The sequence below is a fragment of the Aulonocara sp. 'chitande type north' Nkhata Bay genome, linkage group LG9, assembly GCF_057382095.1.
Source record: "Aulonocara sp. 'chitande type north' Nkhata Bay isolate Kocher_YH1m ecotype deep benthic linkage group LG9, A_spYH_male_GT1.1, whole genome shotgun sequence".
Taxonomy (NCBI): Eukaryota; Metazoa; Chordata; class Actinopteri; order Cichliformes; family Cichlidae; genus Aulonocara; species Aulonocara sp. 'chitande type north' Nkhata Bay.
The window spans coordinates 5,419,484-5,436,354 of record NC_141352.1 but is presented as its reverse complement, the minus strand read 5'-3'; the positions used below and the strand labels follow the sequence as shown (position 1 = coordinate 5,436,354).

At 42.2% G+C, this 16,871-nt stretch overlaps 1 protein-coding gene across 1 annotated transcript in view; it reads right to left on the bottom strand.

The window, feature by feature from the left end:
* Window positions 1-9,100: 9,100 nt before the first annotated feature.
* stk17a (serine/threonine kinase 17a) overlaps window positions 9,101-16,871 on the bottom strand; it is a 37,235-nt gene continuing 29,464 nt past the window's right edge. Inside the window, exons 3-7 of the mRNA XM_086305398.1 lie at window positions 13,985-14,132; window positions 13,364-13,490; window positions 13,225-13,273; window positions 10,593-10,772; window positions 9,101-9,570 (exon numbers count right to left, since the gene is read on the bottom strand). Of these exons, the coding sequence (XP_086161524.1) occupies window positions 9,198-9,570; window positions 10,593-10,772; window positions 13,225-13,273; window positions 13,364-13,490; window positions 13,985-14,132 (877 nt within the window). The 3' untranslated portion in view covers window positions 9,101-9,197. The remainder of the gene's footprint in view (window positions 9,571-10,592; window positions 10,773-13,224; window positions 13,274-13,363; window positions 13,491-13,984; window positions 14,133-16,871) is intronic.

Sequence of the window (16,871 nt, the reverse complement as noted above, 5' to 3'; positions counted from 1 at the left end):
ACCATGGCAACCGTAACGCTGCAACAGAACAGATCAAACATAACCCGAACAGTCCTGACCCCCGACAATATGAAACAGGAAAATACCGCCATGTAATCCATTTATTTCAACAAAGTAACTGTATTCTAAATACCACCTTTTTAAACGGTAACTGTAACAGGATACAGTTACTTGTATTTTGTATTTTAAATATCTAACGGTGGTACATGTATTCTGTTACTCCCCAACACTGGTTGTTACTGCCTGGTCCAGCCTTGAATCTCTTTCTTCTGGCTGTAGCCTTCCAACATTGTCATCTTTTGAGATATACACACTAGGGCTGGGTATCGTCACTGATTTCTAGAATCGATTCGATTCCGATTCACAAGGTCCCGAAACGATTCGATCCACAATGCGATTCAATTTGATTTGTATCTGGGAAATTTTGCCTCAGACAGTCAGAAATATTCTAATTCAGATCAGTACATTTACATTTTCTTGTATCTATAAAAAGGAAGCTGACACTCGCAAGACTTTATCAAAGGTGTGAGCATCACAGCAGAGGCCTTTGTGTCAAAGTAGCTGAAGATAAAACACAGAAAAACATGAAGGTGATTTTCCTGGGATTTTATAAAAATATTCTGCAGTAGATCAAAAACGAAAGAAAACCATTAATCAACATATGAACATTGCCTCTGACGTTACAGCGGTTTTATTAGAGACAGGGCTGAGCGTTTTGCATTTTGCATAATTTTTCCTTTCCAGTCACCTTTCTCACTCACTATGTATTAACAGACCTCTCTGCATTGAATCATATCTGTTATTAACCTCTGTCTCTCTTCCACAGCATGTCTTTATCCTGTCTTCCTTCTCTCACCCCCACCGGTCGCAGCAGATGGCCCCGCCCCTCCCTGAGCCTGGTTCTGCCGGAGGTTTCTTCCTGTTAAAAGGGAGTTTTTCCTTCCCACTGTCGCCAAAGTGCTTGCTCATAGGTAAACACCTCTTTGTGCAGAATCCGTGTTCCTGCTCTCATTCACTGTTTTAGCTGTTTGGTGGTTGTTGAAATTTTGTGAGGTTTCACCTGAGATTCTGGCATTTCGGGCAAAATAAATTTATATTAAAACATCGATTCAGGGTTTTAATGAATTGATATCACGTTATCCAAGCCAGAATCGATTTTAATCGATAAATCGATTATCAAAACCCACCCCTAATACACACCATGTTTCACCAGGAGCTACTCTAGCCACAGGATAAACCTCTTTCACTGTTCCTGTGGTGCAACAAGAGGAGCATAAAAGAAACCTAGGGTTGTTCTTATTTTTTTCAGTCACTGATTAATGGTTAGATATACCAGATTTATGGAGGGATTTTTATTATAGAGCAACAAACTATTCCAGTAAAAAACGTTAAATGCAGATCTACTAGATTCGTGAGACGCCATGTCCTCTCCAGCTTATGACTTATCTGCTTTAAGCTGCACGTTTTAGAGATATACCAGGGAGTCAAGTAATTCAGGTAGCTGGTAAATGTTGAGGCTGTCATTTTCAGTGTCTATGGATGATAAAATCACAAACAATAATTCTTTTTCCTGATCTCAGCACAAAATCACATAAAAGTCTGAGAAATCTGATAGAAACTCTGAACTAGTTCCAGGTGGAAGATAGATAACAACAAATAAAACAGGTTTTTGAGTTATCGGGATACTTTGCAACATGTGTTTCCATGTTTCCAAGGCACAGATTCTTTAGGGGCCTGGAAGCAGAAAAAGCCCTCCTTGTGCAGTACTGGTGTAGCGAAGGATAATACTGACCCCTATCCTGCTCGTCTTGGCCTCCAGAAGGTTGATGGCTTCTTGATCCTCTCTGGTTCTGGTTACTTGTTCTCACAGTACATAAGGAAGGTAAAAAATCAGGCTGCCATAGTTTTTCCACAATTTGTTTCAGTTCTAGCTCTGCCAGGCACTGTTATGGACAAGCCGAGTTGGTCCATCCAATGTGAATCTTCATGGCAGCCGGACATGCTGGTGGCTCAAGAATTACTGGTGCAATAGGTTTTATAACATGGCTTTGATCAGCACCAACAAAGGATGGAAATGTTCCAAGGACTGCAAGGGAAGATCTTTGAGGTGCTTATATTTTGTCAGAATGGCAGCAGGATAGGAATGGTCATTCAGGCCAAGGAATTTAGCTGTGAAAGCTGCAGTGTCTGGAAGGTCTTATGAGACTTGGCTGCAGGAGATATCTGGAACGATAGAGACGGGCTGCTAATAGTTTGGACATCTTGGTGGCTCATGCTTAAGGCCAAGCTGTTTTCTGCACCTTAGATACCAAGTGTCAGTGTAGCATTGGAGAGGAGCATGGTAAGCTCATCATGCTGATAGATGTGTACTTTAGTTGTGGAGCAAGTCTCTGAGTATCTTAAGGAGGACTCCTTTGTAATCTGTGGGCTTGTCCAGATATGTTCTACAGACCTTTAGAATTTGTATGAGCTTTCCTCATGTAAGATGTGAAGGTGATGGACCTTGCAGATACTGCATGGCTTCTTCAGTCTGCACTGGGTTGCCTGGTGACTCGGCAATCTGATCCCTATTGAATACCTTAAGCTGGTGCATTGACTGAGGTAGTGGCCATCTTTGTTGCAACAGGGTAGAAGGTCTTGGATGTTCTTTTCTTGCTGACTGACTGATTAAGCTTAGTGGACCAAGACTTTGAGACAAGCTGGGAGGCTGCAGGAAAGGTTGACAAGCTGGGTCTGGTGTGCAGTGGAGCTGAGGTGAATACTGATCCAGTGATACCGATGTTCCAGTGGTAAAAGTTCTTAGAGGTGTCTGAGCTCCTGAGTAAAGGAAGATGGATTTATTCACAGGAGCTTCCAGCTGATTTTAAACAGAAACTTGGAACACAACCTGCTGCCGACAGTTTTAGTCTTCATTCTCTCAACTGCAGAATCTTCTTCTGCCTAAAAGAAAAAAAAAATCAAGGAATAAAGTTGTGTCTAAGAATCTATATTTATTTCTTCCAGGACTTCCAGGAACTGAAGACCTCTACAGGGAGCCTTCCAGTTGGAGAATTGACTGGACAGTAGGTGGTGATTTCATACCTGTCCATCTGTAATCTGTGAATTGAATGTGTTCTGGAGCAGGTTAGATTCCTGATTAAGAAGTGAAACACTTTTGTAATGCAGAAAACCCAAGGCTAACCTCAAAGTTACCTGGATAAGATGAAACCCTGCCTTGTTAGCCTCTGATATGGGTTGAATGGGTTGTAGTGCTAATAGGAAAAACAGTTCTGGGTCAAAACAATCAGAGACAGACAGAGATATCTCCTCACGGATTTCCTGTCTTTCATTTCCGGCGTTTCCATTACATGACTGAACCGTGATGCAGTAATTACTGGGACTCAGAGGATGTAAACACTCCAGTGTTATAGTTAACCCCATAAAGGATCCCACAGGAGCACAAATGCAAACCAGAAAGAGGAGGAAATAGAGGAGGATAGAGAGAGCGAGAGAGAATGAATTATGAGATTCAGCTCAGACAGCAGAGATCTGCAGAGAAAGAATTAATGGTAATGTATAAGTCTAATGAGGGAGAGAAAGGAAAGAAAAGCATAAAATGAAACACAGACAGCGCTGCATTGATGTGATACTAAAGTAAACATATATCTCCATAATCTCCATTTGGCTGTGACAGTGATTTATGAGTCTGGCGTGACAGGCAGTTGCAGCAGTCGAGGGTTTACGGATGATTGCACTCTTGAAGATGATTTTGTCACTTGAGATTATTTGGGCTCTTTGTCACAACCTTCACGTTGTTATTTGATTTATGTGCTTCGGTCTTGGGGAATGTAACTTTTTGCTGTCAGGAGAAATATAAATAACTGCTGATAACAGCCCGACTGTCTTTTTACTACCTTTATTTAGATGCTCGATACTTTACGTGCCTTATCAGAGAGACTTATGTTTGATAAAAGTGTCCCTTGTAAGCAAAAGAAAAAGAACCTTTTTTAAATTGTACTTATTTGCAGCCCCTCTCTTCAAAGGTGAGGATTGATGTCACACAAATCTTTGTTTTTCTTGCTGGTCCAGTGCAAATTACTCAAGTAGTGAATTTTCTTTTTCTTTAACTTATTATGTTTTATATCCTATGTCCAAGACAATCAAATGATTGGACAGACAGGTTCCATGGTTTATCACATTTAAGAGCTTTTAAAGCTTTGGGTAGATGTCTGAATGATTTCTGTGTACTAATGCATTTAGCACAGCATTTTTATACATAGCAACAGAAATATAACAATAAGAAAGAACACCAATACCCAGTAACATCGAAGACATTTAGCAATTGAGGGTTTTTTTTTGCCATGCAAGATTTCCAGTACAAGACATTATCTTGGCACATCTACTGCTCCAAGCAGCATTATGTTCTCTTTTTATTTGATAACTGTAGTTATTAGCTGCTTTTCAATTTAGAATGACATCTAAAGGACACATTTATAGTGTCCAGAGATTCGAGCCTTTTCATCTGGCCTTTACTGCACTTTTACAAGGTCTGTGACCCTTTTGAGGAAGATTTACAAACCATTTAGAACCACAGATAATCTGCCACAGAAACATGCATTTGTGTGTTCACCATCAGTTTTCCTGCAATGCTGACCTGATGCTGCAGGCATGGAGACTGTGAGCAGGCGTTGGAAGAGATTCAGGAATCTGGTGCCTTTTGCAGCATTTCTCGTGGAAATATCTTATAAATAATATTACCTGCTCTGAGCTGCAGACTTGAGTGAAGTTCTAATACATTATTAGTCTCTTACTCAGCACTAAGTAGCAAATACTGAACTTTTCCTTTGTTTCTGCACAACAACAGCATAGTTGCCATTATTGTTAACCCAGGCCTTGAACAACCCAGTGTGGAAATCTCACTTTTGATGATCTACATATTTGGTTTGGCAAAGATTTTATGCTCTTTCTAATGCAAGCCTCCTCATTCATCTGGGCTTAAGTCTGGCACTAGGAGCGCACTAGCTTGTGGCAAATGCATTTGTCTGTAAATTGCACACCTTCACGTGTGTGCGCTTGCTAACTAAGCCTGTCCCTTTAGCATGTTTTTCAACATGTAGGGTAGTGCCATGAGCTTCCATGGATGTCCTTAAAAGTCTGAAACACACACTATGAGACCATGTCCCGATTTTCTCTACCAGAGTTGTCAGCAGGAGTGAAAATGGAGAAGCCTGCTGGATGCAGTTATCAAATAGAAATCACTCAGTGCTTTATGTCAATGAAGAAAAGAAAACAACTCATAGAGAGAAACTCTACTGTAATCAAACATTAAGTCAAACGCATGCAACAAAATAATCAGCATTACATTAAAGATCCATGCAGTATTGTTGTGGGTGGCTATAGCTCAGTCAGTAGAGTGGATCATCTACTAATCAGACAGATTGAATGTTAGATCCCCAGCTACTCCACCATGCATGTCAAAGTGTTACCGGATAAGATGGAGAACTCTGTGTTGCCCTGATGCGTCTGCTGGTGCATGTTTGTCTGGGAGTGTTAAACAAGGTGCTTAGGTGGGGGGGGGAAGCACATTTGTGTGCAACTGGGTGGATGAGGATTATAGCAAAAAGTGCTTCGAGTGCTCACTTAGAGTAGAAAAGTGTTATTTAAGTACTGGTCCATTCACTATTTACTAATGAACAGCAGCGTTGTAAGGAGACAGAAGCTGACTAGAGCTCAGCATCATCCTGCTAACACTGGGACCAGCTGAGAACACACTCTGTGTGTGTGTGTGTGTGTGTGTGTGTGTGTGTGTGTGTGTGTGTGTGTGTGTGTGTGTGTGTGTGTGTGTGTGTGTGTGTGTGTGTGTGTTGCAGGGTAATTGGTGTCAGCTTTAATTAGCGGCTCCGTGCCTGACACCATATAGAGCTGCTGAACTGGTGACACTATAAAACCAACATTTATACATTAACTCTGAACATGTGGAAGCTGAAGAAGGATGGATGTTATGCAGAGTTCAGGGTGGAGTGGGTGGAGATGGGGGGGTGATATGTGACAAAAGGATGGCAGAAAGAGTGAAAGAAAGGGTTATGCGATGATAGTGACACCTGCTATGACGTGACACGTGAGGCTGAGCTGCAGGTATAAAGATTTGTACTGGGAGTGTCCGGGACGGACGGGATTAGAAACAAATAGATCAGAAATATGTCGGAGTGTGTCAGAGCAGGCAAGGCTGAGATGGTTTGGACATGTGCAGATGAGGAACGGTGGAGAGGAGTATGGAGCTGCCAGGCAGGAGCAAAAGAGGAACACCATGAATGTAAAAGATTCATGAATGCAATGAAGGAGGACATGCAGAAGGTTGGTGTGACAGAGGAGGATGCTGGGGATAGGCTGAGATGGCGGCAGATGATTTAGATCCCTAAAGGAAGTAGACAAAAAAAGATTTAAGGGGGAATGCAAGTGACGCTTGCATTTTTAGTATTTTAGTTTATGTGGAACTGTCCTTGAATTTTCAGATTGAAATAAAGACAATTCCACTATAAACAAAACCCATGCTCATGAAATTTGGTAGTAATAGAAAAATATATACAATTAAAATGAGATTATCATTACAGGTAAAAATACGTTTTTAATCTTACCTGCCACAATATATGGACCATGTCAAATAGAGACTTCTGCTTCCATCTTGTGGCCGTTGGGGGAAATGCTCCAGCTCAAGACATGAAAATGAGAATTCTGCATCAAGATGATGGGAGAAGTAGGATTGTTTGCAAACGGCTACAGTCATTCAACAGTTTATACACATTTGAACATTACTGCACATAATTCATGACACACATGCGTGCTTCTGTTTTTGCTGACAAATAGCACCCTGCTTCAACAGTGTTGAGTTCTGGGCTGTGGGGAGGCCTCACCATGGCTCGCTGTCTTTCATTGTGTGTGCGTTTTAATCCAAGTATGCTTTTACTATTTGGGATCATTATGCTGAAAAACAAAGCCGCTGCCAATCAGACATTTGCTCCAGTGTCACAAAACAATAAACATCTGGCCAATAGAAAGTGGACCCGTGACAGTCACAGCTACAGTTGTGGGCCACACACCCACTTCTAACTGGGCGAGTATAATGCTGTCTCTTTTGTCTTGTACATGCAGTACAGTCTATGCTCTGATTGGCTGGATTATCTTCTGACTCAGTGCATTCCCATGATGCACGAGTATTTCTTGTTCACTCACCTGTCTGTGCTGAATCATACTTGTTATTAATCTCTGTCTCTCTTCCACAGCATGTCTTCCTGTCTTCCTTCTCTCACCCCAACAGGTCACAGCAGATGGCCCCGCCCCTCCCTGAGCCTGGTTCTGCTGGAGGTTTCTTCCTGTTAAAAGGGAGTTTTTCCTTCCCACTGTTGCCAAAGTGCTTGCTCATAGGGGGTCATGAGATTGTTGGGTTTTTCCCTGTATGTATTATTGTAGGGTCTACCTTACAATATGAAGCGCTTTGAGGCGACTGTTGTTGTGATTTGGTGCTGTGTAAATAACATTGAATTTGGAGTACAGAGCATTTTATCTGGATCTTTGCATTTCCACAAGCTTTTAAAATACAGTGCAAAAACTACAGAGCACTCTCCACAGAACACTTATTGGTTTAATCAGTAAACAAGACAACTTTCAGCACTTTTGTAGTGTTTATTTACAGCACAGCACATTCATGTACAAATCTGTTTAGCTTAGAATTTCACAGGACAGACCCAATTGAAGCCTGGAGAGTTCATCGCTTCCATGTCCAAGCTGGAAATGATCTGTGTCCACATCAGGAAGGACTGAACCCTGAGGAGACCAGTCTGTTTTCTAAAAGGAAGGTTTTCTCTGTGACGTGGGTCTTTAAATCATATTGTTTTACACTAACACAAATTTTTGAAAAAATCTCAGTAATATTTGTAACATTATACAGAAATACTACTACTGCTGATAATAACCATGAAAAACAGCAAGAAGTGAGGCCATCGTTCTCTGCGCATGGCACTAAATACAAATACACACAGGAGGCTCAGTGAAATGCAAACATGCCAACAGAGATTTGATCGTTGGCAACTGCACATCGCTTATGTGTGTGCTTTATTTAGCCACCACCCTCCTGCTGAGGTCATGAGTCCAGGCTGCTCTGAGGGTGCAACACATTTCCTGTCAGTCACTCTGCATGCTCCAACTTTTCTGAAATATTTTGCTGGCATCAAATTAAAAATCTTAAATATTAATAAAATGAGCGGAAATAGAAACCAGAGATCATATGTTTGAGTAATCTTTATCTGAGAGCTAAGGTGAAATAAATAAAGCTTGCAGAGTCATACAGTGGCACTCATACTCAAACCCCATTGGCTCACAGGGGGCCTAAGAGGAAGGACCACAGCACGTGTCTTCAGATGCTTCTTGTCTGATGGCTCACACGGAAACTCTGTTTGAATCCAGACATATAAACTACACTGCATTACTTCTAGAGAGCCAGCTGCAAGCGTACAAGGACTTTTATTAGTCATATTAATAAGAGAGCAGGAACAATAATGGCTGCATTTAGAAATAATTTAGAAGCATAGCACCAGCATTTTATATCTTTCCTTTATTATGCAAGCAGTTCTTTAAATTGCATTTAACTAAATAACAATAAAAAAGCTGTTCTGTAGCTTTTTCTCATATGACAGTCTCTCGTGTTTATGCCCACTGTTTGTGATCCAGAACTACAAAACAGGCGTGGCAATCGGTGTTCTGTCATCTTAAGCCAAAAATGAACTTTCAGTTTGAATCAGTGTTGGAAACGTTTGTGTACAGGTCTGCGTGTACGTATCTGTGCTGGTCTTTGACAGCTTTTACAGCTCCTATTCCCAGAATGTGAATCCTGCTCAAACACACTGAGGCGGAGGTCTCTCTTTTGGTATCAAATGGGAGCAAACAGTGTGTCATGCTGCCGCTACACTCTGTCAGTCATTACAACAGCAAACCAAATAAAATGCAACATCAAGCTACAGTAGTTACTTTAGGAGGTGTTGAGGAGGAGGAGGGTAAAGTGAAGTTGGCTTTGCAGGTTCTTAAAAAGTTCCAACAGTTGAAATAAGAGACTGACTGTGCAACAGTATCTGATTATATACTTACAGTATATATTTAAGAGGGTTTGTGTGGTAATGTGACAGCACTAAGTTGTCCTCGGTGAGATTGCTGGTGCGTGTAATGGGTCAGTAGATGAACTCTCCAGGGACTTCCTGCAGAGCACTGAAGGGCTCCTCGAACTTGAAGCGTTTGGAAATGGCTTTCTGCTCAGCAGTCAGGGCCGCCTCCTCCACGCTGGAGGCGGAGGACTGACGGCACTGACCCAGGGTGTAGGCTGCCATGACTATCAGCTCCTCTGTCAGCGGGCCATGAACTTCCCCTGCATCCTCTTCCTCAGCTGAGCTTGTACTTGTGGGAGGTTCGGGACTGCTGGTGGAGCTGCTGGTGGAGCTGGGCTCTTCCTCCACAGAGAGGATCTCCTCCACTGTCTGGTTGTCCTGAGGCTCAGTGGGCTGAAGCCACGGATGTGTGAGACAGTGCTCGGCTGTGGCCCGCTCCCTGGATACAAACACAGACCCACACGTGAAACAGTTATCCATGTCATACTCTCCAAAAGTTGATTCTGTTCATCTGGACGTAGCGTTTTGTGGGAGAAATGTTTCGTCACTCATCCAGGTGACTTCTTCAGTCTCAGCTGACTGCAGGTTTCCCCAAATCTTATAAACAGGACATTTGCATAATGACTGGGAAAAAAAAAAGAAAAAGGTCCACCCCTAAAGATCGGGTCCCCCGACACAAACAGAGTATTGTTGTTTACGCTGTTAAGTGCCAGGATTTATACATCAGGTAAACCAAACAACCTCTGGTGAAGCGGATGGCACAACACAGAAGAGCCACCTGGTCAGGCCAGGACTCTGCAGTCTGTTTACACCTACAGGCCAGTGGACACTCTTTCAAGGATGAGGATGTAACATCCTGAAAAGGGAGGAACGCTGGTTTGAGCGCGGAGTCAAGGAGGCCATTTACGTGAAAAGGGAAAGACCATCTCTGAATGGAGGAGGGGGCCTAAGGGTACATCTGTCACCATCTTACAATGCTGTGATTGCAGCCATTCCCCAACTCTGTGAATGGGACTCATGGCCATTGATCAGTGGGTTTTGATCAATGGTCATGAGAATTTGCATAATTATGATTAAGGAACTGACCTCCCAGCCCATTGTTCCTTCAGTGGGCTGGTTTCAGTCATTATGCAAATGTCCTGTTTCTAAGATTGAAACCTGCAGTCAGCTGAGACTGAAGACGTCACCTGGATGAGTGACGAAACATTTCTCCAACAAACGCTACGTCCAGATGAACAGAATCAACTTTTGGAGATTTACTTACCTGGATGATTGAGCGTGCATCAAGACATGTCATACTCTGTTTCAGCGGCAGTCAGCCATTTATCTTAAACTGGTCATAGCAGGTCAAATGTTATAAAAAATGCTGATTAAGCTCCAAAGATAAGAGAAATACACAAAGGCAAAAATGATACCACATTCTGAGGCCACAGAGTGAACTGTGTTGTTTCTGTGACTGACTGTGGGTGTTTGCGGAGCAGCATTTGGATGAAGGACAGAGCAGCTGGGTCCAGCTGCTGAAGCTCCTCATCACTGTAGCTCACACTGAGCTGGGAAATGTTGAGAAACGTCTCCTGCTTGTCTTCGCCCAGGAATGGAGAGATTCCTGTGAGCATCACATATGCCAGCACACCAACACTCCTAAACACACAAAGCAAAATATTCAGGCTTCGAGTGCGATCAAACGCAACACTTAAAACAAGGAATACTGTTTCTATGACAACAAAGCTAGAAAGGTGAACAATCAAAGTTCATATCTGGGATCTCGGCTTCAGTTTTGTTGGTACTCTCGTAGTTAACAGTCCAACGATACGACGTACATGCAGATAAGCAGCAAAAACTGATGGACGGCATTCACAAACACTGATGTGTGTGTCTCAGTGTTTGTATGATTCAAGCCTTTTGAGACTTTGTAAAAGATTCTGATGTTTTTTGTGATGAACATATTTATTAGGGGTGCAACGATATTCGTATCGATATTGAACCGTTCGATACGGTGCTTTCGGTTCGGTACGCATATGTATCGAACAATACAACATTTTTAATTTATTTTATCAACTTTCCTTCTGACGATGCTGTCTGTGTTGAGCGCTCAGTGGATCTGCGCTCGACAGTGCAGCCTAGGCGGAGAAGTCGAGTGCAGATTCACTGAGCGCAGGGCAAGCTAGCGAGACAGAAGTTAAGCTCTCCTTGCAACATGAACCTCCCCACCCTCATTCAGATCTGGCGTTTGGAATTATTTTGGTTTTCATGTGACGTATGACCCTGAAGGTAAGCGCGTCATGGACTAAAGTAAAACAGCATGTTGGATGTGCCACGCAATGCTCAATTACATGGGTGGGAGCTAGTGTGTTAGCGCAGTTAGCTCGTTAACGTGTTGGCCGTCCAGCCCCACGCTCAGGGCGATCCGCGGTAGCTCGTTAACGGAGATTTGCCGTGTTGTGGCGTTAACGTCATTTCAACGAGATTTACGCTGACAGCACTAGTGGGAACACAACGAATATGACTGCACATTTACTCCGACATCATCCTCGTGCAAAGACAAGTGGAAGCAGACAAAAACAACAAGCATGCATGCTACAAGCTTTACCCGAGTCATTTAGACAGCCGTTAGCACAGGATTCTCCTTATGGAGACCTGATATGTTTAATATGCTGCTGAGAATATAGCCCAGAAGAAGCGTATAGTATAGCTTTTATTTTGGAAAGAGCCATTTCTCTGTAATAAACTCTCTTTTCCAAAGATGAGTGATTCCTCAATCAGATACAGGGCTCGCAATATCGCTAGCCCGACGTCCTGGGGCTAGCGATTTTTTCAGTCGGGCTACCAAAATCTATCTCTGCCCTGCCCGTCGGCCTATCGCAGGAAGGAAAAATATATGTCAATGCTTTTGCATTCTTTCAGAAATGTAGCTGGGTAATTATGTCATTGGCATCGGTGAGCCACTGTCAATATGTGACATATTGAAATCGCGTTTGAATTTGCGCTTGTTTTTTGCTTTCACTTTGCAATCGTGCGAACTGTGTATAGAGAGCGTCAGCACTGATTGGTGAGTGATGATAATTTGTGCACCAATTCCTCTGACATCGTCTTATTAATCGTTAGCTTACTATGCAAACATGACAAGTGAAATCTCCCGCAGCTTAAACATGTGAGAGGTTGATCGCGCAGAGAATCGCTGAGCTTATGTGAGTGCGTGAGTAAAAGCAGCAGGATATATATTTCAGTTCTGCTGAGCCAAATAAGACAGGTCAGGGTGAAGAAGTGACAGCCAAAGAAAAACTTACCACAAAACTGAGAAGTTATGACAAATCAGACTATAAGGCAAAAAGAAAGTGCAGCTTTATGGTTTCATGGACAAAATATTTCTGTGGCTGCAATATGACGAGCTAAATAACCAGGGCTGCACATAAGTGGTCCGCAGGTGCGCATTCGCTGTCAAAATAAAAAATGCGCACAAGATAAGAAGTTGCAACGCGCGTTTGCATACATAAGATTTTCTGGAGGAGGACAGACATTTGTTTAGAACTCTTAAAGATGTCGAAGAAGCTCCTTTAAGCAATTACTTTGGTGTTCCTCCACCTCCAAAGAAATGTCAGAAGGAGTCCGAACCACAAAAGAAGCATGTATTCTCGGAAAAGTGGTTGCAGGAGGTGAGCTGGCTTCAAACAAATGATGAACGCACAGAGATGTGGTGCAGAATGTGCCGTGAAAATTTAATAAATGACAAATTAAAAAGGCATGAATATTTTTTTTGTATCGAAAAAATATCGAACCGTGACACCAAAGTATCGAACCGAACCGTGAATTTTGTGTATCGTTGCACCCCTAATATTTATATGTATTTTAAGACTGCTGAAGACAAGCACATTGCCTGAAAATCACCCATACTGCCAGTAGGGGGCAACAAAGTTAAAAGTTCTACTCAAATGAAGCTCATACTGGAAAGAAAGCTGAGGAAATTGTATTGAGATGTCTGTTTGTGTGTGACTGCTGCGATAGGTAATTAGCAAAATTCATCAAATACAAGTTTTCAAAACCTTTTGTTCCACATGAAATTTATCTCAGTATACCACTATAGGACTTTCCTTACCACATGTCTGTTGCTGTGCTTATTGGCTCATAATTCAGAATCTCAGGAGCTGTGAAGACGAACAGACAGTTGTTGTTTAGAATCACCCCAGTGTTCGATTCTTGTAAGGTGGTAGCAGCAAGGCTGAGCAACAACTCACCAACATACTCTGGGGTTCCCATAATCTCTCTTAGTTCTTGGTGGCTGCTGACCATCCTGGACAGACCAAAGTCCACAATCTTAATGTCACCCAGAGGAGAAGTGCTCGTCAGCAGGATGTTCTGAGGCTGACAGGACAGCACACGTGTTATCGTTAGACAGCTTTTTAAACTGTGTTAACTTGTGTGTGTTTCATGGAGTCCACTGGCTGACCTTCAAAGCATTTTACTACAGAGTGAGAACTGAGTAGCACTTCAAGCACTTCCTATCACATGCACAGTTATATTACCTAATAATTATGTGTTTGAACTGTGTTGTGGGATAACCCAGGCAAACCTTAGCCTGTGCAAATGTTGCCCATCACTTTCACACAGGAAATACTCAATTTGTGCTTTAAACTGATTTCACTGGGGCAGATGTCATTCAAAATACAGATGTTTCCCTCTGCCTCCACGTGAGATAGAAGTTCAGTTGTTGTTAGACTCATATAGACTTTTTGTGTCATGGTGATGTTTACACAAAGAATGTATCAGGGATTCGTTTACAAGATTGAAAATGTATCAACTACACAAGTGACACAAAGTAAAGGAGACGGTGGAGAGTCACGAGTGCGTCCACAAACCTTTAGGTCAAGATGAACTACATTGTTCTGGTGGAGGAAGGCCACTCCCTCCAGGATCTGTCTCATGAGCCTCTTCACATCTTCCTCACTGAAGGCCTCATCCTCTTGGTCTGACACACACTGATTGAAAATTTCTCCTCCAGCCGCACTGCAACAGAAGACACATGACGTGGGACAGATCAGTTGCAAATCTGTTGACTGGCCCTCTGTAATGTGTCAGTGTCAAAGTATCTTACACCATTCAGGCCTGCAGACCCTCAAACATTTCAATGTGTAATTCTGGGGTTGGCTGTAGGAGGGAACTGCAGCAACCCAAACTACAGACTGTATGCTTGTTTCATCCATAATTTGACCGAAATGAATATGAAGCTTTTCCTACGTGATTACTTTGTATGGTGAATCCCACAAGACCCAGCAGAAATAACCCCCTCTCTAACCTGTCTGTGTTCTGACTTGTTGGAGGTGGAGGCAGAAATAGCACATCAAATCCAAATATAGCAAACTAATTATGAGCTTGAATGGGGCCATTTACACTGTTGGTGATAACTTGTTATTTTATTCAGTCGCACACAAATAAAAAGGGTTGTAATCAAAATACAAACAGTCAAACTTACTGAACCTCTACATCTAACTTAAATTTCTTCTGACCGGATGTAAACTCAATAAACTCGGTTCAAAATATAAAGTGAGGGCAGTCAGGAATAGACAACGGGTCCCCTTAGGGTGCTGGTGAATTAGGCTTTATCTCAGAGGAAGGCAGAGAGGAGAAGGAAGAGGTTTGTGTGACTGCGTTTTTGGTTTGCAGGTTGGGAAGAAAAGTCTGGGTTAGAACTGTTGAGTCCTAATCAAAGCCAAATGTCACAGTTCCTGACAGGAAACCCATTCTGAACACTGACCAAGGTGTGAGGCACTACTGAAGCCCAGCTACAGTATAACTACGCACTTCACACATTGAGATCCAGGACCCGAGTGAAGGGTTAAGTCAAACATTTCCAGAAGAGCAATTCTGGTTTTTCATTTGTAAATTCCCAAACTTCAACCTGACCAACAGATTCCAGTCTCCAAGACCAGTCTACTTTTCCTGGACCATTTTTAAAAAAAACACTGGATATCATAAAGCTTCAAGTTTAAAAGGTCTGCTCATGACACTGAAAAACATGTTTTTTTATTTATGAATGCTACAAATCTCACCCCATTAACACTGTTTCTAAGGTTGTGATACATAGTTGCCAGCCCTGACCTCTCGTCCTCTCTAAGTGTGTGCCAAGAGTGCTGGCAGTGGTCTCTCTGTCATTTTTACAATAAACAGTATAAAAGATGGACATATGGGTATTTAGGCACTTGTGCATTGGCTTTTTTTTTTTTTTTTTTAAATAAATCAGCCAGGTAGCTAGGTCCATCAGCTACTGTGTATTATTTTCACACTGAGACATGCATACAGACAGACAGACGAGCACAAATACACCGTCCATGCTTGGCAATGGTGGGAAAACATCTAGAGGTGTGGTCATACCAAATGTGTTTTTGTCTCAAGAACAGTACATAAGCTAGTTTTGTTTTTTACCCTTTTCTCTCCATCATGGCATCATGCTGAGTGCAACAGAAAAATGGCATCAGTTTAAAGAAAGAATGAATAAATCTTACACTTCCTAAGAAAACAGCATGCTTTGAAGCCAGACTTGTGCTTTCCAGTGGAGCACCATCAGCATTGTCTGCCCATCTGCAAATATACAGACAGGGGAGGTGGTGGCTCATCCATTTACTGAAATCAACAGCAGACGGAGTTTCAAGTTTCAGCCCATCAAAGCAGCTGCACCATCACTTTCAAAGCCAGTAAACAGTATCTGCAGATGGTAAACGGACTGGTTCATAAGTAGCACTTTTCTACTCTACCTGGGCACTCAAAGCACTTATGCAACTTGTCCTCATTCACACAGCGAATGGTTAGAAAAGGCACTTGCTGGGTACGGTTAGGGTTAGTAAGTAAGTGCTTTCGTTTTAACATTTGCACACGCTGATACTCTGACAGATGCATCGGAGGGCAATTTGGTGTTACCATGACTGGAACAGCCAGGTATCAAACCACCAACTTTCCAATTAGTTTATGACCTACTACACCTGAGCTACAGCAATCCCATGCAGAGAAGTTCCCTTTAACTTCAACTGCAGGATTTCACTGACAGCAGCTCCTTTGCATAACAGAAGGTGAACTAAGAAGTTGCAAACTCACTTTTGTACAGAATTCTGAGGTAGGTGATCAGGCAGGTGTCTGGCACTCAGTAGGTGTGTCTCTGGGGTTTGTAAGGAGATTCTCTGTATATTTTTCATTTCTCTTTTATGTAGTTAACGGCCTTTTTCATAATGATTACATGGAAAAATGGTTGCATAATGAATGAATGTTTGTGCTACAGACCATTTCAAGATGTGATACTAAAAACTGAGACAAAAAAATAATTTAGCAAAGGGGCACACCATGGGTATTAAAAATGTGACAAATCTATACAAAAAATAACGTCAGTGACACTATTGTTGTTGTTGTTTCATCTAGTGTGGGGAAAATACATATGTGTCAGATGTTTAAAGATTCTTTGATGTAATACAAAGGAACAAAAGAACCAAAACAACATTTTTAGGTTGTCTGAGGTAGTGCTGTGCTTCTGCTGATCTGGCTGCATATTTCATTGCTATATATTTCAAGGGGCCATCACAGTGTTTGAGGCGGTGGTGTTGTTTGACCTGCTGCCCTCTGATCAGCGCCTCAGGTCAATCAGATCCCACACCTCCAGACTCCTTGTTTGTATACATATTTCTGCTGTTTGTTATTTATTCCTACTGTCAATACGATTTATATTTTATTCCCACAGTTGGTGTGGAGCACCCACAATGT